Consider the following 21,442-nt stretch of genomic DNA (forward strand, 5'->3'; position numbering starts at 1 on the left):
TACACAGCAAACTGGACTATAAGGCATAGATTAGCTGCTGCAGTCTGAGCTGAGGCCAAGCAAAAGGGTGAAAGGTTATCCATGGTCGGCAGGAATGTGGAGTTGGGGTTATTGAAGGCAGGGGCCTTCTCCTGCTCCTAATTCGTATGCTCATATATGGCAATGACCTCGACCGCTGCAGGGAGATAAGTCCAGGCTCTGCCTGCAGAAGATGTCAGATCATGGTCACCATTGACTTAGAAAACACCGCCTCTAGATATTGCTCCAGGGAGAGCATTTCTACTCATCTGCTCTGCGTAGTCTGTGGGCCACCTCTGGCTCGTGTGCTCATAGAGTCATACAGCACAGAAACCATGCCACTTTGGCTCACCACATCCACACCAATCATCAATCACCCATTTACACTAGAATTATGATAATCACAAATTTTAATTCTCCCTACATTTTCTTTAACTCCTCCCATACTCTAGCACTCACCTACACACTGGGGGCAGCTTACAGTGGCCAATTAACCTACCACTCTGCATGGCTTTGGGGTGTGGGAGGAAACCACAACACTCAAGGGAAACTGGCGCTGTCGTAGAGAGAATGTGCAAACTCCACACAGACAGCATCTGAGGTCAGGACTGATCCTGGGTCTCTGGCAGTGGCTCTGAGGTCCCACACCACCAGGTTCAAGAACAGCTACAACCATTTGGTTCTTGAACCAAGTTGGACAACTCTACTCACTACTAGCAACATTATGACCACTTTGCACTGCAATTGACTTTGTTTTTTGTTGTTCTAATTGTGTTCTTTCTTGTATAATTTTGTATGTTTAATTTATGTTTTTCTTGTGAATATTGTGTCTCTAATGCTATGTGCCTGTGATGCTGCTGCAAGTAAGTTTTTTATTGCACCTGTGCACATGTGAACTTCTGCATTTGACAATAAACTCGGCTTTGACTTTGACTTCTTCTAGCTGTACCACTGTGTTGCCCTGCTTTTTCCACGTCCCTCACTGGATGCCCGATCCACACTTACAAGCAATAGCATTTTGTTCCCATAGCTGGCTCTTGATCAGCGAGATCTGAGAGCCTTCCTGACTTGAGAGGCAAGTCTCACCACCTGAATTCTTTGACAGGAGGTTAAACCCTGTCCCCAGAGTCACCAGCTGCCAAAACTGTCAAGCCTTTGTCTGTGACTGCCATTGAGATGCAATATTCATTGAAATTTTTTTAAAAAATCTATTAAAATTAATCTATTAACAATTATTAAACAGTTTAAAATTTATTTCTGCTGGAAATGTTAAAATGTTTTAAAAATGAAGGCAGTAGAAAGAATTTAAAAACAATTGAGTGCATTTAAATACATGTGCAAATTAACTTCTTGGTCTTTAAAGTTCTGGAGCTTTATTCTTCCACAAGTATCTTGTGGTAATCTCAACAAATCCAGTTGTGTAAGAGGATCCTTGAAATAGTTGTGTACAAATGAGGCATTTAGTGGGTGTGGTGGGGCAGTCGGGGGCTTAGGTTTCTAAAAAGAAATGAGCTAAATTACCACACAATAATTTTTGGTATTTTGAATGTTTAGTTTTTAATGGTAAAAGTTTGTGTGCAGTTAAGTATCTATTTAGGAAACCTAATAGGGATGCAGCAACAGGTTTAACCCCTTGAAACTGTTCCACCATCCAGTGAAATAGTGGCTGATCTGTGACCAAACCAGACATCCACATTTTCCCCAAATCCTTTAATACATTTGGTTAATAAAAATCTGTCAATCTCAGATTTAAAACTAACAATAGCAGTTTGCAGAGGGATTTTTACACTGTTTGTGTTAAATAGTCATTGCAGTGGGTTTAATAGCAACTGGACCTAATCAGGGGGAATGAATTGCATCTGGCTTGTACAGGGAACCTAATTAAAAGATCTGCTATGAAGATGCATGCTCCCAAAGTCGAATTATTCCTTTTGGTTGTCTCTGGGGAAGGGGTTATACAAAGGCACTTTACACAGCATAAGTTGCAAGGGAATAGTAAATAAATTGTACTTTCTTACAGTAAGCACTTTCAGTGAGTTTATCCAATGAGTATCTGAGGGACTCAATTCAGAAAGGTGGTGCAGGTTAGATCTTTGCTCCAGACGGATATGGCTGAAATTGGTGACAATCAGCGGGATGGGAGTTGCAGCAACCTCAGTCTTGCTGAGGCCGGGAAAATTGCCCAGAGTTCATACTGCTGATGTGAAGGTATGGTTGCCATGTGAGGAAAGGATGGAACATTGTGCAGTGGTTGCATAGCTTGTCAAGGTTCACACCTGAATAAAGACTGATTAAATGGGGGGGTGGTGTTCGTAAGGAGTGAGGCGGGAAGATTTCAATTCTCAGCAACGGCAGAAATGGGGAGGGCAAATTGACCAACGTTTAGAAGTGAATGGGGGATGGATACAGTGGGCAGTGAATCTACTGGTGACCCTGTTCTAGTACTGCAGAAGGATTTAAGTCAGTCCTGAAGAGGAGAAAAAGAAATTGACAACAGGGTGCAACGTCTGTCTTGTGCATGATAAATTATGCACATAATTTTACAGCAATAAGTTCAGCTTTTCCTAGTGGAAGTAGATGATCATGCTCTTGTACAGATTCAGGACGTTTAGCCCCACGTCGGAGAACGAATAGTGTGAATGATGTGGAACTCTGCTTTTACTCATTGTTTAACACAGATGTTTGGATTCATTGCCTAATGGTGAACCTCTGAGAGCTGAACCTTTGGGACAAATTCCAGAATCTTCCTGGTGCTTGTCTGCTTGTCCGGCAAAAAATCCTGGATATGGCAACATTTTTATCTGATGAAAGATCACCAAACTGAAATGGTAACCCTGTTTCACTCTCCACTGATGCTGCCTGACCTGTTGAATACTTCCAGCTTTTTCTGTTTTTATTCCCGTTATCTTAATATTTGCATTTTCTAAATCATTGCTTCTCAGTTCTTTTTAGCACCTCCATGCCTTTGATCTTCAATCCATTGAAACTCCTCACTGCCACTTCAACTGAAGCAAGGGCTGAGTAACCTTGAACACTGTTCGTTCACACTTCATTCATGTCACTACCGTGACAGGACCTTATCAGGGGGAGCTTGGCAGGCATGGTAGTGTAGCGGTTAGCATAATGTCATTAACAGTGCCAGAGACCCAGGTTCAATTCTGGCCACTGTCTGTAAGGAGTTTGTCTGCTCTCCCTGTGTGTCTCCGGGTGCTCCTGTTTCCTCCCACATTCCAAAGAAGTATATTTTTATCCTGGTTTTTACCCTGTGTTTTTACTCTGTACCACCTCAATGAACTGTGTAATGAATCGATCTGTACGATCGGTATGCAAGACTAGATTTTCACTGTACCTCGGTACAAGTGACAATAATAAATCAATACCAATACCAATACCAATACTTTGTTTTTCTTGTGAATGTTGTGTATCTGATGCTATGTGCCTGTGATGCTGCTGCAAGTAAGTGTTTCATTGCACCCGTGCATACTTGTGCATATGACGATAAACTTGACTTGACTTTGACAACTCATCTCCACCCAAGCACCCCCACCCCTTCGCTGCTGTCTTGACTAATTTGTTTTTCTCACTCTCCGTTCTGACAAAGGGTCTCATACCTGGAACATTAACTGTTCCTCTTTCCACAGATGCTGCCTGACCTGCTGAGTTTTTCCAGCATTTTCTGTTTGCATTCCCTGGATACTTCGACCGATATGACTTTGTTTAAACGGGGCTGGGATTATTTAAAAAAAATAAACTTGTTCAAGGTTTAAATCCAATCAGAATGGAAATAATTCCTATTGTTCAACCAGCTGAATCACAAAGAACAGGATATTGACTGTTAAATCATTTATCACTGCAATTCCGACATCCTTATTTATTCCCTGCCTGTATTCAGATTGGCTAATGTGGACAGATATCTGTTCCTTTCACTATTTCTCAGTCTCATGACGATACTGATACCCTCAGTGTGATTTGTGTGTCTATCCCCAGACACTTAAGCAACTTAGAATTACACTCGTCTTATTAAGTGATCAACTGTAATCATTACATCTTTCCACTCGAGGCCTAACACACCTCTTGTTAATTTTCCCCCATGTGGCTTCAGTCTGTGCACCTAGCTGCTAGATTCGATTTGAAAGTAAGGTGCTGAATACCAAGCCAAAGATCGCTATCAATCTAATTGCCTCTGTTGACACAGCCCTTTGGAGCAGTGCTGGGCAGCTGTGGGCAGCAGCTAGCCTGCAGGTTTGACATTTAAGTGCATATCTCAACGCCTGCAAATGCACAGAGAAAGGCTGTACAGAAGTCTTACTGATCCAATTGTGGAGAATGTTCCAAATTTCAGTTTTGCTCTGTTCTGATGGAAACTTTCCAACTGCTGGGTCAACTGAGAGCAGTTTGGCCAGACTCCCAATTTTTTCTCTTATATGTCTTTTATCTTATTTACCAGCACTTGGTCCCTAGCCTTCCATGCCTTGGGGATTCAAGTACTTGCCTTTGCCTCCCAAGCTTGTTCCCTTTCACTTTGTCTTTCCAGTCCCCTTCTTTCCCCCACTCACCCATCTCCTCTCCCCATGGTCATCCTTCCTCCCCCCCCATCTGTTCGGGTCTGAGCCACCACACCTTTTGTTCTGTTCCCCCATTCATTGTCCCTCTTCCCCATCATACCCACCCTTTCACTCCTCCCACAGTTGTATTCTACGCCCCTGGCTAATGAAGGTAAGTATCCATATGCCTTCTTCACCACCTTATGTTGCCGTCTGCAGGGATCCTTGCACGCATATCAAAGTCCTTGTTCCTCAACACCTCAAGTTCAAGGGAGATATCAGAGGGAGGTTTTTCACCTGGAGAGTGGTTGGTGCATGGAACACGCTGCCTGGGGTGGCGGTGGAGGCTGATACGTTGGTCAAGTTCGAGGGATTGTTAGATAAGCATATGGAGGAAGTTAAAATAGGGGGATATGTAGGAGGAAGGGGTTAGATGGTCTTAGGCGTGGTTTAAAGGTCAGAACAACACAGTGGGCCGAAGGGCCTGTATTGTGCTGTATTGTTCTATGGTTCTACTCCCTAGGCCCCTACCATTCATTGTGTATATCCTACTCTTTCTAGTCATCCCATGGTGTATCACCTGATACTTATCTACATTAACTTCCACCAGTCGTTGCTCTGCCCTTCCTACCAACTGATCAATATCATCCTGAGCCTTTGATTACCCTCCTTACTATCAACAACACCACTGATGTTCGTGTCACAACTTTCCTCTGGAACGCCACTGGTCACGGACTTCTAATCACAGAAACAACTTTTCACCATCACCCTCTGCCTCCTATTATCAGACTAACTTTGGATCTGATTTGCTAACTTGCCCTGGGTTCTAACCTTTCGGACCAACCTTTCATGTGGGTCCTCGTCAAAGGAATCCTTCTGGATTCCGGACTTGTCCAAGGCGACGGTTGGGGTGGAGAGGTGAGTGGGGAGAGGGAACAAGAAGAACATGAATTTAATGGGAAATAATTGTCAATTCCATCATCTTCACAAGGAAAAATCAACATAAGAGTAGATCAATGAATTCTGTCATATCTTGGAGAACACGGTATAGAAGAATTATTTGGAAATGGAAGAGGAGTGCAAATTGAGAAAGATTTTTATAGTGACCTCAGAATATTCCAAAGTGCTTTAGAGTCAATGATCCACAGCTACTGTTGGATTATGGGAAAGGTGGCACCCCAGCAACTTCTCACAAACACCAAATGCTAATCACTAGCAAACTTGCTTTAGTCGTGTTGCTTGGTGGATTGGTCAGGAACTTCCCTTGGCCTTTGTGGCACAGAGCAGTTGGTGTCACAATACAGTATATTGTTTGATCTGAGAGGAAATCAGCAAAACATAGAGGAAGCAATGTCTGAAATATACAAAGACACCCTTGGATTCTTAAAGCAGATTTGATGCATTGGTAGATCAACACATAGACTTAGAAATCCAGTGTACCTTGTTTTTGTGTTATGTGACTCTGAGGGATGATTGACACCTCCATGCATGTGTGGCAATAAGATCTACCATTGTCTTCCTCTCATGCATAGAAAAAATCCTTCTATGAAAGTTTCTGGGAGTGTAGGACTGATATCACTCATTGTTATGTACATATGTAATATTTTGCTTAGAATGGACTGGCTGTTCCTTCAGTATATATGTGTATAATCATATTGGACAGCAAAGTATTTACTTTAACTTTATTTAACTTCATTTATACAGCACAGAAACAGGCCCTTCCGGCCCAACGAGTCCGCGCCGCCCAATTACACCCGTGTTGACCTACTAACCCGTACGTCTTTGGAATGTGGGAGGAAACCGGAGCACCCGGAGGAAACCCACGTAGTCACGGGGAGAACGTATAAACTCTTTACAGACAGCGGCAACAATTGAACCCCGATCGCTGGCGCTGTAACAGTGTTACACTAACTGCTATGCTATTGTGCAGCCCAAAGGATCATGTGGTGTGCCTGGTTCTCAACAAGACAACAGCTTCATGGACACAAGAGACTGCAGATGCCAGAATCTGGAACAAAGAATAAACTGCTGGGAAAAACTCGGCGGTTCAAGCAGCATCTGTGGAGGCGAAGGGATGGTTAACGATTCAGGTCGAGATCCTGCCTCCGGACTGAGAAGGTGGAAAGGAGATTGCCAGTATAGAGAAGTGACAGGGAGGGCTGAGACAGGGGCTGGTTGGTGATGGGTTGAACCAAATGATAGAGGGATTATGGGCAGGTGGAACCAGGTGGGAGAGGGGACAACAAAGGTGAAACTCAGGTAGGTAAGTATGTGCGTGTGTGATGGTCCGAAGTAATCAGGTGGGAAAGAGTGATGAATCCAGGTAATGCTGGGGGGGGGGGGGGCATGGTGTGAGGGATGGAAAGGGTAAACAGAGACCCTGGGTGGTGGGAGTGGAAAAAGAACCCCACCCCCACTTCCCACTCCCCCATGTTCATTTTTCACTACCACCAGTCAAGCCAGGGTCTCTCTCCCTTGATTCGCCTTTTCCATCCCCCTCCCCCTACCCATTAACTAGACATTACCCTCTCCCACCTGGTTCCATTTGTCCATCCCCCACATACTGAGTTTCTTCTCCCTTGGGTCCCTTCTCCTATCCCTCCCCCATCTGGTTCCATCCGTCCATCATCCCTCCTTTACCTGGTTCCACCCTATGAGGGGGACCTCATAGAAACATTTCCAATGTTAAAAGGGTTGGACAGAGTAGATGTGTCAAAGTTGCTTCCCATGGTATAAGAGGGCACGACTTCAGGATTGAAGGGCGCCCATGCAGAACAGAGATGCGGAGAAATTTCTTTTGGCCAGAGACTGTGAATCTGTGGAATTTGTTGCCACGGGTGGCTGTGGAGGCAAAGTCATTGGGTGTATTTAAGGCAGAGATTGATAGGTATCTGAGTAGTCAGGGCATCAAAGGTTATGGTGAGAAGGCGGGGGAGTGGGGCTAAATGGGAGAATGGATCAGCCCATGATTGAGTGGTGGAACAGGCTCGATGGGCCGAATAGCCGACTCCTGCTCCTTTGTCTTATGGTCTTATGGTCCTATCACCTACCAGCCTCTGTCTCTACGCTTCCCCTTCCCCCCACCCTGCCTCTCACCTCCATTTGCCTAAAACTTCCTTTTACTTTTCTTATCTTTCCACCTATCACCTACCAGCCAGTGTCTCGCCCGGCCCTTTCACCTCTTTCTACTGGCTACCTTCCCTCCATGTCCTCAGTCCCGATGTAGGGTCTCGGCCCAAAACATTGACCATCCTTTTGCCTCCACAGATGTTGTTTGACCCAGACAGTTCTTCCAGCAGTTTATCTTAAATGTGCTGTCTTGTAAATAAACCTGTGTCTTCTTAGATATACATTTGTACTTTCCTGAAGACATTATAACATGTTTGATGTCACCGCTGCAATACTGAGAGACATATATACACTGAAGAAACCAAGTGGGATTGGTCTCCAATGGAAACACATATGTGAATTGATGAAGATGGCCTGTTTGATTGGATGGTAAAGCTGTTGGAGAGAATGATGCTGAAAATTACCAGGGACTGATGGATGAGATATCTCCAGTGATTGAGGTAAGGTGTTCCACTTTCCTAGAGGTCTATTGACCATCTTGATAGTTCCCCTTGCCAAGGCTGTGATACCCACTCTTGGGACAAAGACACATGGCGCCTCTGCCAATCACTCTCCTACACTGCCTGGTTTGGGAATTCCAGTTGAGAACCACTGCTTGGTGCAACTGTTCTTATTAAGAGCTCACACCATCTGTAAGTTTACACTTCTAATGGGTCTCTTGAAATTCAGCATTATTACCATTCATAACTGTGCTGAAGTCCTGTAATTCACGGTGCTGGTATTCATATCTCATTATATGTCATGTGCATATAAAAAAATCCGTCTCCTGCTACGTCACAGAAATAGGCAAGGATTAACTTCACTGATCCACATTAGCAAATGCTTTTAGCAGTGTTAGAGTTTCTAGTCAGTAGTCCACGTTTTATGACTGGATTACTTCCCATTTAAGTCTTGCATAACTCTCTTGCCCTCTCCATTTTCACTTCCAATTCTTCTTTTAGCATTAAAGGCTGGTTTCATTGAATCCATTTTTAAAGGCTCAGCTTCTCGAGGGAGCATAGTTTGAATTGTGAAACTATTTTGAATCGGAGAACAGAAAAATCTGGAGTTGAAGGAAATGCTGGCGTGCCCAATCTCTTTGATCAGTGCAGCATCATCTAAGGATCTGGTCTTGCAAAACGAGATGGAGAAGAAGGCAAAGCTAAAAAAGATTACCACTGTGCTCATTCCAATTTTGGTTTTCATAGCACTGACCTGGCTCGCTGGGAGTATATTTTACATCTTCAAATTACGACAGGACATCAACAATCTAAAGCAGGTATATCATACTGCAGCTTCAGCTGGTAAGGTGTTTTTAAAATCTAGCAACCATTCTCATTGTTATTTGTCAGCCAACGTTAATTCTGTGCGCATGAGCAAAAAGACCTGTTTCCCTTTTCGGTCAAGTCTATGAAAAACTAATCCTCAGATGAAGTGGGGATAGAATTTCGAATCTATACGGGGGGCACAGTGCTACAGCTAGTAGAGTCGCTGTCTCGCAGCTCCAGTGACCAAAGTTTAATCCTAATCTTGGATGCTGTCTTTGTGGAGTTTACACATTCTCCTTGAGTCTGCTTGGGTCTCCCCCAAGTATTCTGGTTTCCTCTTACGTTCCAAACTCACGCGGGTCAGTAGTTAATCAGCCTTTGTAAATTGCTTCTAGTGTGTAGGTGAGTGGAATGATCTGGGGGGAGTTGATGGGAATGTGAGGAGAATAGGTTACAGGGAAATTAGTTGGGGAATTTGATTGCTCTGTGAGCCAGCATGGACTCAATAGGCCTTCTTCTATGCTGTAAGGAAATATGGAAAAAAACACTCAATAGCCTTAAGATAAAACATAACATTACATTTTTATTCATCATTTCTGACTTGCTGCCAGTAGAGCAGAGAATTAATAATTCAATGAGTAATGCAATGAATGCTTTGCATCTTACAGATTGATAGTTACTATTTGTTTGACTTGTTGCTTGGCTGCATGCATTTGGATGCCTCAGCAGGTGAATACACTGAGGCCGGTATGGTGCTGAGATGTACAGACTGGGAAGGAAATGTTCTGTTCCCCGTTAATTGTGCACTTTTTGGTACTATGCTGGAAGACCTCCAGTTGTTCTTGACCGCGGAGATGTCTCGATCGCTGTCTGTCTAACTGTCGCACAGGAAGATAGAGCCACGCTTTCTGTGGGATTGCCAGAGACTAACATCGGGTTTATGCACGCAGACTTGTTGCCAAAGCAGGGCTCTGGAGGGTTGCTGCGCAGTGGAGCTCTCCTTCAATTATTACGCCAAGAAGAGAATAGGTGAATGATTTGCAGTCCAGAGGAATTGTTTCTCATCTAGTATTCAATACGAAGGCGAGGTCGGCTGGCTATTGTGCAACTGGATGGTTGAAGTGGATGAGGTAGAATCTTAGAATCATTACAGCAAAGAAGGAAGACATTTGTCCCATAAAATTCCCCCTCTATAACCCTTTGTCCATAGCCCTCCAAGTTATTTTCCCTTCAATGTCCTACCCAGTTCCCTTTGGAAAGCTTTGAATGACTCTATTTCCACTTATGCCAAAGACAAGCTGGTGGAGCAAACTCATGGCTTTACTCACATTGCAGGATGTCCCTTGGTGCTGGGTGCTGTCAACTGAAGCGCATTACTCTGTGGGCATCCCATGTCAACTCTGCCTAAAGGAACTGAAAGGGATTTCACCCACTCGGCATCCAGTACAGAGGCGCAAGATCCCGCAGGTCAATGCCTGCTATCCTGGCATGATGTTTTCATTCTGTGGCAGTCTGCAGTGTCATTTCTACAGTGGCTGGTGAAGGTTGTCCACCGACAACACACTCCAGTGTACTGTGTGCACAAATTGAAAGCTCTTCTGTCACATGAAAGCTGAGAATGGACTATCAGTGTGCTGGAACTTTGTCTCTGCAGTCTGCCCTGGATTTGCCCTGCACGACTCGACAGTGCAATGTTTGCACATCTGCAGCACATTGTAGCTATCAGGCAGGGACAGCCCCCGTCACCAGCTGAGGAGGAGGAGGAGGATAGGTAAAGAAGGAAAAGGAGGAGAAAGGGTGGACCCAGTCAGCTCCAATCTCAGTGCTGCTCCCCTTTAAGATGTGCATGTTGATTTTAACTGGGTTTTAGCTGCTGGTCCCTGATGTTGCATTCAGCCAATCAACAATGTGGTTTAGCACTGGCTGTTGTCTGAAATCTCTGTAATGACCTGGGGCCATGTTGCTGGTATGCTCTCCACACTGCAATGAACAGAGATTGGTTAATCACACCTTCCTTTCCTTACTAAATCAAAGCTATTGAATTTAGATCCCAAAAATAAAAATAGAAATGTCAAGCAGCATCCGTGAAAAGACAAACAGAGTTAATAGTTCAAGCCTGAGACTTTCAAAGCCCCACCCCCACTTTACAATGAAGAGTCTTCGACCTGAAACATTAACTCTTTTACTCTTTCCACAGATGTTGCCTCACCTGTTGAGTGTTCCCAGCATTTTCTGTTTTTATTTCAGATTTCCAGTATCAGCAGTTGTTAGATTTTCATTCTGGAGTTAAATCCTTGCGTATTCTAATGCTGTGTCCCATGTGCTCCAAACACCTTGCTAATCGCTTCTTATTTCTGCATATTAACTACTTTCTGTGCTTCATGTACAAGAACACTAAATCAACCTTAAGCCAATATTTCCTGGACTCACGTCTCCAAAGATGAATTCTGTTTCTTTGTGTTTCCTACCACTGTGTATAATTTCATCCTTCCCCACATAATCCATCTGCCACCTTCTTGCCCAATCACTTCACATGTTTATACCTGTTACAACCTCCTCATTGGTTACTTTCTCACCGTGGTTTGTAACTTAAAGTCTTCTTCTTCTTAGGCAGTCTCTCAGGATGGAGGATGACTTGCTTTGTGGGATCTGAGGCCAATGTGGGAACTGCAAACTCTTCCACTGACGGTGCAGGAGGCCTGGGTAGGCAGTTTTTGATGTGTTGCACTCCTGCCACTTACAGAGGGCTTTAGGGTGCTCCCAATGCATTGACACAAAGTCATAGAGTAATACAGCAGGGAAAGAGGCCCTTCAGTCCAACTCGTCTGTGCTGACCATGGCGCCCACCAAGCTAGTCCCATTTGCCCGCGTTTGGCCACCTCCCTCTAAGCCCCTCCTATTTATGTATTTATCCAAATGTCTTTTAAATGTTTTTATTGTACCTGCCTCAACCACTTTCTCTGTTAACTCATTCCATATATGCACCACCCTCCGTGTGAAGAAGTTGTCCCTCAGGTCCCTTCTAAATCTTCCAGCTCTCACCTTAAACCTATGCCCTCTAGGTTTGGATTTCCTTTCACTGGGAAAAAATACTGTGTGCATTCAGCCTATCTACACCCCTCATGATTTTATACACCTCTATAAGGTCACTACTCAATCTCCTATGCTCCAAGGAATAAAGTCCTAACCTGCCCAACCTCTCCCTATAACTCAGGTCTTCAAGTCCTGGCAGCATCCTCGAAATCTTATCTGCACTCCTTCCAGTTTAATGATGTCTTTCCAATAACAGGGTAATAAAACTTACACAATATCCAAGTGTAATCTTCTACAACTGCAACATAACGTGCCATCTCCTATACTCAGTGCCCGGACTGATGAAGGCCAGTGTCCCAGCACCATCTTCAATACGATCCTGAATGCTCCTTCTCCACCTTGACTGCTGTGCCAGGGATTCCTAGGAGTCAATGGGGATGTTTCATTTTTTTTTCAAGGAGTCTTAGAGCACACCCTTCAGTCTTTTCCTTTGTCCACCAGGTAACCTTTTCCTGTTATGGGACACAGAATAGAGTGTTTGTCTTGGGAGTGTTGTTGGGGGCATGAACCAGAGCTCTGCATCTTCACTAAGCTTTGATGTATTTCATTCAGACCCCAAACTGAAGCTGAGTTCTTGCGTAACTTCACCATCTGCGGTTTGTTATCTCAAAACTGACCTGTACTTGCTCATTTCCTTTCCTAACAAGGCTAATTGCTGATTAGCTAAATATATATGTTACAAAATTATTGCACAAGCAAAACTCTGCGGATGTATGCAATATTACACCTAGAGTAGTTATACTGTTCAAGCGAACAGATCAAAAAATGCTGGAGTAATAATTTGTTTCTGCCTACATACTGCTGTAACAGATGTTATTTGTGGTTAATGTTTTGTGCCTCTTGCAAAGGTTTGTATTGGTGGGTAGAGTTGCTAATGAGTCTATGTGTACTTCAAAACATGCAAGGTCCATGTGGTCTCTGGCTTTGAAATACTCATCTATCTACAAAAAGAAATAAAGGAAACAAATCGGGTCAGCAACTTATAACAGAAGAACAACCTGCACGGCAGCAGAACAAGTGGCAGCCTCTGGGGGCTACAGATCGTTCTATTATCCATGTCGCTTCCAAACATGCAGCACAGGAGCCGCCAATCTCTGGAAATGCTGGAAGGTCAGAGCTGTGCTGTTGGCAAGGTGACATTGGCAGAGACCTTGCCCTTTCCAATACGTAGAATTGAAAAGAAAATGGGATCTATAACAGCCTGCAGTTCTCTGATTGTCGTTATGCTCTTTATTGCACTGACTGGACTTACTTTTACCATATACAGCTTATATCACCTCCAACATCAAGTTACCCAAATGAACCAGGTAAGTTATCAGTTGATGAATTATTTAAAGTGTGCATATAGAAGATCAATTTACCCTCAACTCTTGTACTATTTGCAGATCAACGACAATCCACAGAGCACACCACAGAAGCTTATTGGCAAGTACAAACTTCTTTTTCAATTAAGAAAACAAGAACAGTTATCTTTAATCATTGAAGGAGGTTCATGGTTTGCAGGAAGCTGATTTTTATGGTCTACATCTACTGTCTTGTAGGAACTGCAGACAAGAGAGAGACAAAGAATGACATTAAAATGGCTGCTCATCTTACAGGTCTGTGGTCACTCTGTGTGTTTCATAAACAAGTGAACAGGGAAGGTGGTGACTTGCAAAGGAGGCCGGGAAAAAGAAGGGGAATTATATTAATTGGGGAATAAAGTGAAAAAAATGGTTAAATGGTAATAAAAACAACAGTGGAAGTGGAGTAAAGCTGGAATAGAAAATTAAAAACCAATCGAATGACAAAGGAAAAGATGAAATTAATACATTAAAATATACATGTCCTGGAATTATGGACAATAATTCTGTCTTGTTTGAGCAAAATGTCTGGTATATATATTGTAGGAAAATTTTGTAGATTCATTGCATGCAAATACAAGTATAACATCAACATGCAATTACAGGGAAGGAAACCGCTGATGGTTCTGATAGATTGATGTGGGAGTCTCTGTTGGGCAACGCCTTTGTAGAAGGGGTTACATACAAGGATGGAGCATTGGTCATCAATAAAACTGGACAATACTTCATTTACTCAAAAATCCATTTCCGTGGAAGGGAATGTCAGACGGTGCCGTTGCACCAAACCATTCTTAAACGTGACAACACTTACCTGATGGACATGAGTCTGATGAGAGTTCGGGAGGTAAACTACTGCAGTGGCACTGGAGCCTGGATGAAGAGCACTTTTCAGGCTGGAATATTTCACCTGAATGAAGGAGTGGAGTTGTTTGTCAGTGTCTCGAATCCAACAATGGTCAGTCCTGATGAGCTTATGACTTTCTTTGGACTCTACAAGGTTTAGATCATGCTTTCAAGGTGGATATGACTTGATACATAGTGGAGGCCTAGCAGTCATTGTGCTTTGACTGCATGCTAATTCTTTCCTTTGCAAGCTACTTAAATTGTTGTAAACTATCTATTATTTAGGAAGTAAGGGAAAAGCTTTTGTAATCCATTCATTGAAATATAAAGCTTGGAACATCGCTTATTTCCAATTTTGACTTCTTGCTTTAAGTTGAGGTAAAATTTGAACACGTGTACCATTCAAGCACCTCGTGGAAGTGATCATACTTCATGTCTGTACCTAGACAGTGTGTTATCAAGCTGTTTCTCTTTTTATCAGCAGTGGGCTGGAGGGGAGGTCATCAAATTTGAATCTAGTATCACTAGTGTTTATATCTATTGGTACACAAATCTAATAAGTTTCCATAAATTTCAGTGTTTTGAAATGCTAATCCCCAACAGCTTTTAGGGAGAACAAATCCCATAATTTCACCATTCTTTGTCTGAGGAACCCCAAATATTCCTAGCTTTTATATTTGGTCTGTCCTTTTCTTTTAGGGTCTCCCACAAGAAGAATTATTCTCTCCACCACATCCAGTATATAACACAGCAACTGGATCACTCCTCAATCTTCTGTATTTGAGGGAATACACATCTAGTCTGTCCTCAGTAATTTAACTATTTAAACTCTGGTTTCATTCCACTCAATCCATGTTGTACGCACTTCAAGTCCAATTTGGCCCTTCATTAGATACAGAAAATGAACACAATACTGGAGATGGAATCTAACCAGAGCTCTATAAAACTGAAGCATAAATTTCACCCCTTTATATTCCAACTCACTTGAGGTGAAGTCTGAGGTTCTACTTGGTGGTGTAACTCTCTACTAGCTCATGATGATTTCTGTGCATGAAGCTTTATGCCTCTGCTCCTTCCCAGTCCCCAAGTTCTTTCCATTTCTGCAAGAAAGTCATAGGGTCATAGAATCTCAGAAACAGGCCCTTCGATACACCATGTTTGTGCCTAAGTATCAAGTACCTAATTGTGTTAATCTCATTTCTTTGTACTCGGTATTTTACTAAAGAGTGACTAAATTGATAGACACAAATTGTGCCACAGTATAGGTGGTGAGAACTGACTCCAATGTAATTCAGTGTTTGAGGTATAATCTGACTGCCCCTGAGTAATGGTCGATCCATGGTGCTAATTTGGAGTAGGTGACTGAAGGGGAGGCTGACATTAAATGGTTCCTCACTTCCTCACTGGCTGGTGACGGAGTAAATCTAGCTCTCCTAGCAAGTCATAAGAGAAAGGTCTCAAGTTCCTAAATGATGAAAAAAGCTTATACGTTACTGGAATGGTGTGGCCATCCCCTTTGTGCACAGGCAGGTTGGGATTCCCAAATATTATTCCAACAAATTTATTGCAATCTCGTCAGCACATGGCTGAAGCTGGGCTCCTTCAGTTGCCCAAGACAATAATTAGACAATAATCAAAGTCTGGCTGGTTGTTTCACCCCAAGATAAAATAGAAAATTGGATGGTTTGGAAAATGTGTGGCTGACTTGTTACTCACTGTATGCAGTACTTCGTAAGACTGATTCCACCTCAAATCTGGTGAGATTAGTACAATCTTGCAAAGGTAGACAGTATTAAATAAATTCAATTTAGTTGAATTTTTTTTCCTTTCAATGTGCTTATCGATATTTATGATGAAAATCTGATTTGGTTCAAAGTATCATTTTTGGATTATCAGGGTTGATGCCCTTTGGTTTCCATTGCCTTTATTGAACACCATGGGTGAGTCTGCCTATACCATTGGCTTGGAGAACATGGGTCCAGAAAGGGTTCCACAATTAATAATGGGAAATAAGTTATTTTGGGAATAATGGGAAACAAATTGTTGACTGAACTTAAATTGACAATTTGTAATGAATTTCCAGGGACCAAATGAAACAACATCCAACACTCCGAGGAGCAATGCACCACTTTAGTTTTCCTTAATTGGTTTATGAAAGTCAAATGCTTTTCCCTTTTTCTCTCCCAGTGGAAGTTTAGGTTGCGTATTTGAACCTCCTCAGGCTGAGGGCAGTCAGGCCTCTTACCTCTCCCCCAGTGAAGACGGATGCACCCGTTGCCTTGGCAATGGAGTTTGCTTTAGTATCCCTGCTCCTTACAGCCATTCCCAGCCTCCCATATAGAACAGAAGCAGCTCCACTCTTGCAACAGCACTCTGCCCCGAACCAGTGTGTTGCACTATTACACTGGGTACAAGCTGAGGTCGAGTAAAATACTCTAGATCTTTATACTTTGGTTAAATTGAGATGGTAACGATGCAACTTTTATTATTTTAATTTTGCTTTTATTGCACAGTCATAAGTAAGGTTCAATATCAAATTCATAATGCCTGCAAGTATTCCTGTAAAAGAGAAAAATGCATACAATAAAGGCTCTTTCAAAGTAAAACTTTCTGTGCTTTAGTGTTTATATCTTTTCATGAAGTCTTGGAATCTATACTGATGCTACTGGCTATGAGAAATTTAAAGGTAGCAGAGCAGTTTTACTAACTTGCTCACGTGATCTAAACATTACAGGTAAGGCCAACATTTATAGTTTGCTCCTATTAGGCCCTCATCTGAGGAGGCAACTAGGAGCCAACCACACTGGTGGCTCAGGAATCAGAGCCTCCTGTGGACATGGATAAAGGATGGCTGATTTCCTCTCATGACTGATAGAAGTGAACTAGCTGGACTTTTCACAATTGTTTCATGTGTCACCATTGGATCCTTGCCTTTTAATTCCAGATTTATGTAATTATACTTATGCCCTTGTTATTCACGGAGGATAGGGGCATGGAATTCCGGCAGATAACAAAATAATGCAGATACTATTAAGGCTGCTAACAAGGCCTCATTTGAGGTTGACAATGTTCTTTCTGCCACACTGCAAAAACCAAATGCAGTTTGAGTGATCACTCTGCAGAGCGACCCTCAGTTCCTTTTGCCTGCCACTTTAATTTTCTGTCCCACTTCCACTCTGGTCTGTGGCCTCCTGCACTGTTACAACAGGGCCCAATGCAAGCTCAAGAAGCAACACCTATCTTCTGTCTGGGTGTGTAGTGGCCTCCTGGACTCAATATTGAATACTCCAACTTAAGGTAACTGTATCAGAACTGGCCATTTCTGCCAGCCATGCATCTGTGTTTTTTGCTCAGTTTCTTCCCTCCGTTAATATAGCCTGACTTGCTGGTCATGTCCCTTAGTCCTGCTATTGGCAACATATAATACAGACAAAGAAGCATAACGTGCCTCTAACTACCTTATGTGGTCTCACCCTATCACAGATATTCCAACCCTAATCACTACCTCAGTATAGCAATACCATGATCACTTTGACCACTTTGCACTACAATAGACTTTGTTTTTATTTGTTCTAATTGCATTCTTTCTTGTAAAAATTGTGTATAATTTATTTTTAATTTGTTTTTCTTGTGAATGCTGCTTATATGATTCCATGTGCCTGTGATGCTACTGCAAGTAAGTTTTTCATTGCACCCTGTGCTTGTGCATATGACAATAAATGACTTTTGACTTTGTTGTATCCACCTTCTCTACAACTGAAAACCAACTTGTTTTCTCTCTTTTCCAGTTCTGACAAAGAGTCTCAGACCTGGAGCATTAACTCTGTTTCTCTTTCCAATGATGCTGCCTGACCTGCTGAGTGTGTCCAGCATTATCTGTTTTTAATTCAATTTGTACGTACTGGTGGACAAAAAAGCTTGACCTAATCAGCTGGGCTACTGAAGGATGAAAAAGCAAAATTCTAAATTTTAGGGAGATTTTGGAAACTGTCTCAAAGAGATTGACTAGAATTTCCTTCTCGTGTGCAGAATCCTATCAATGACCAATCTCTTAGTTTTCTAATTTTTGTGTCATTTCTAATCAACTTTCTCCAAGAGAATTCCCATGAGCCCTCCATCAAAAAGTTCATCCATTTATCAGCAGAAGGGAGAAACTAAGGTTCCTTTTGCTTTCTCAGATTGATGTAAAATTTCCAACTACACTATTTTTGAGAATTTTAGGGGTTTCCCGAGGGTCATGGCTAACATTTATCCTTTAACCAATGTCACTAAAATAGAGTTTGTGATCTTTATCACATTGGTGAGTGCACATCAATTCTGTGTGCAGTTTAGCTACATTGATTCTGATATTCCAAGGATGGTTTAAAACTGCTTCACTGAACATTTTCCAATTTGGATTTCTTTGGGCTTATTATATCGATTTTATAGTTGTATTGTGAATGGTTTGTCTGCAACCAAACCGTTTCCGACATCTTGTTCACAGATGATGACCTACTGATGTGGGGAAGATTGCTGCATTTCCTTTTTCAATACTATACAAAGATTATTTTCACCGATTAAGTGAGTGTAATCGTAATATCTCTGTTGTATAAAATAAAGCTGCACATCAATCTTTATCTGGCTTCCTTTCACCAAGTGTTTGTTCATTTTGCTTTTGCAGGGATTAAGAAGTATTCAGGCAAAAATGTAAACAACTGATTCAGATCAAAAGGTTGCACAAGGTTAGACTCCCTGGTTACCCCGACATGTGATAAGGCAGCATCTCAAACCCTCTAAAAGCAAAATACTTTAGCATGTGATTGATAGCACTAAGTATCAGTATCTACTTGTGGGAGTATCGTCATTTGCATTGGCATTTATTTTATCAGTTTAGAAGTGATTCAGTGTTGTATGTGAAATGGATGGTTTAGATTTTAACTTAATCCATTTAAATGGATGAATAGAGTAAATCTGACACCTCACACACCTTGATATAGTTAGAAGGAAATCCTTAGCATCTCCACATAAAGACAGTGATCCTTTTCATGGATGAGATACCCTCATAGACATCTTAGACATTTACAGCATAGAAGGCCATTCAGCCCATTATGTCCACTCCTGCCAAATGTCATTCCTAATTCCCAGCTCTTGTTCCTAACCTTTTGGTTTCTGGTTCTTTGAGTCATCATCTAGATGCATGAAAGTTATATTATGATATTTCTTATATTACAGTAGAGTTGCACAGGAATGCCAGCTTAGAGACAATAGCAGTTACCAAGGAACTTGAACTCCATTGCCACTTGGCAGGGAGGCAGATAGGAAGGAAATGTCATTGCAGTTCTGATGAAGGATCCCAGACTTGAAATTTTAACTGTTTCTCTTTCCACAGTTGCTGCCTGACCCGCTTAGTGTTTCGAGCATTTTTAATTTTTATTTCACATTTCCAGCATCTGCAGCATTTTTTGTGATTTTTCAACAAATCTACTCAATATCTACCAATCTCAGCCATGTCTATTTTCAGCTTCAAAATTTTGGCCATCTCCATCAAATCTCCACTTAATCTTTCCTGTTCTGAAGAGAACATCTGCATTTTCTCCATGAGACTGAAGCCTTTCACCACTGATACCCTGGCTGTTGTCCAACATGAAAGGAGATAGTTGGATCAGCTCTACCTGAGCTGACTCTGTTGTCAAAAGGTACAATGTATTGATCTACTCACTGAATGCCTGACATAGCTGATAAATTTAACTCACTGCTAGCAATGCCTTTGTAACTGACAATAATGTAATGGGAAGCAATTAGTGAAAGTGGACCTGGAATTAGGAGGATGGAAATTTATCCATGTCAATGGTGTAGGTCATGCTGCATTACATGAGCTGCTTGTTATATGTCTTACTCAGTATTCAGCTACATTAATTTCAATTACCTGAATACAGACTGTGATATTTAGTAGGAAACTGATTCAGTAATGTCTAGTTGGGCACAAAACCCCAAGAAGAAAAAATGGCCTAGCTGTGGCTACCAAGAGAAGTTAAAAATAACACTAGATCAAAGATAAAAGTAAGCACTGTCTCCACAAAGGGCGATAAGCCTTGAAGATTGGGAACATTAGCAAAGGAGAACCAAGAAATTGGTTAGAAGATGAGAATGATTCAGTGAGAGTGAAGGAGTGCAGCGAAGGTTCACCAGATTTGTTTCTGGGCTGGTGGGTTTGTCATATGAGCAGAGATTAAGCAGGCTAGACCTAGATTCACTAGAGCTTGGATGATGATCTCATTGAAATTGATGAGGTTTGGCAGGTGGACGCAGGGATGCTCTCTCCTTAGCTGAGGATTCTGGACACAAGGGTCAATGCCTCAAAATAAGGATGGCCATTTAGGATTAAGGTGAGAAGTGATTTCTTCACTTAGAGGGTACTGAATGTTCGGAATTTTCAACCCAAGAAGGTATTAAGGCTCAGTTGCTGAGTATTTCCAAGGCCAAGATCAATAGATTTGAAGGCAGTTGAGGGAAATGGAGTTGATGCATGAAGGTGGCACAGAGGTAAAAGATAACACATGATCTGATTCAAAAGCAGCATGGACATGAGGAGTCATATAGTTCACTCCTGCTTTTATTTATTATGTTCTTATATCCACTGTCTAAACATTAATTCAACTTCAATCCAATTTCCTTTCAAACTTTACTATTGTTTTTCCTGCTGCCAATCTTCCAAAGAGTGGGTATTGTGCTCGATGCAGCCTGCCACCCACACTCCCGCACCACGATAGACCCAGGCTTGTACTAATCCAGGATGGACACATGCGTTCTGACATCCCGATCATCCAGTGCTTGAGTCAGTTGTGTAGTAACGCCTCAGTGATGACTGGGGTTCAGATGACAATCTGCTGAGGTTCTGACTCTAGAACACACTAACAACACTTGATAGGAGATAAGGCTCAGAGCAGAGAACCTCTTATTATCGCAGATATTAAGGCTTTGTGAGTCATTTGATGTCATAGAGTTGTACAGCACAGGTTCAGGCCCTTCAGCCTACCAAGTCCATGCCAATCATTAAGCATCCATTTACACTAACCTCACATTTCCATCGACTGTCCTTAAGATTCTACCACTCACCCTCACACTAGAGACAACTTACAGTGCACAATTAACCTACCAACCTGCACGTCTTTGAGATGTAGGAGGGAACTGGAGCACCTGGAGGAAATTCTGTGCCATCACAGGGAGAACTTGCAAACTCCAAATA

General features: G+C 42.2%; 1 protein-coding gene across 2 annotated transcripts; it reads left to right on the top strand.

The window, feature by feature from the left end:
• The first annotated feature begins 8,655 nt into the window (after positions 1-8,655).
• On the top strand, positions 8,656-16,786 carry LOC127568399 (tumor necrosis factor ligand superfamily member 6-like). Of its 2 annotated transcripts, none has more exons than XM_052012082.1 (4): positions 8,656-8,949; positions 13,417-13,456; positions 13,573-13,629; positions 13,980-16,786. In XM_052012082.1, the coding sequence occupies exons 1-4, from the start codon at positions 8,749-8,751 to the stop codon at positions 14,375-14,377; spliced, it is 696 nt and encodes a 231-aa protein (XP_051868042.1). In that variant the 5' UTR covers positions 8,656-8,748; the 3' UTR covers positions 14,378-16,786. The 2 variants fall into 2 exon arrangements, with proteins under 2 accessions (XP_051868042.1, XP_051868041.1); XM_052012081.1 differs by lacking the exon at positions 8,656-8,949 and adding an exon at positions 12,999-13,338.
• The last annotated feature ends 4,656 nt before the right edge of the window (positions 16,787-21,442 follow it).

The sequence above is a fragment of the Pristis pectinata genome, chromosome 3 (assembly GCF_009764475.1).
Source record: "Pristis pectinata isolate sPriPec2 chromosome 3, sPriPec2.1.pri, whole genome shotgun sequence".
NCBI lineage: Eukaryota > Metazoa > Chordata > Chondrichthyes > Rhinopristiformes > Pristidae > Pristis > Pristis pectinata.

Excerpts from the sequence above, each read along its gene's own strand:
- LOC127568399 (XM_052012081.1), top strand. The coding sequence starts at position 13,087 with ATGTCGCTTCCAAACATGCAGCACAGGAGCCGCCAATCTCTGGAAATG. Across the intron at positions 13,339-13,416 it reads AAGTTACCCAAATGAACCAG|ATCAACGACAATCCACAGAG; the intron begins GTAAGTTATCAG and ends TACTATTTGCAG. Across the intron at positions 13,457-13,572 it reads CACACCACAGAAGCTTATTG|GAACTGCAGACAAGAGAGAG; the intron begins GCAAGTACAAAC and ends ACTGTCTTGTAG.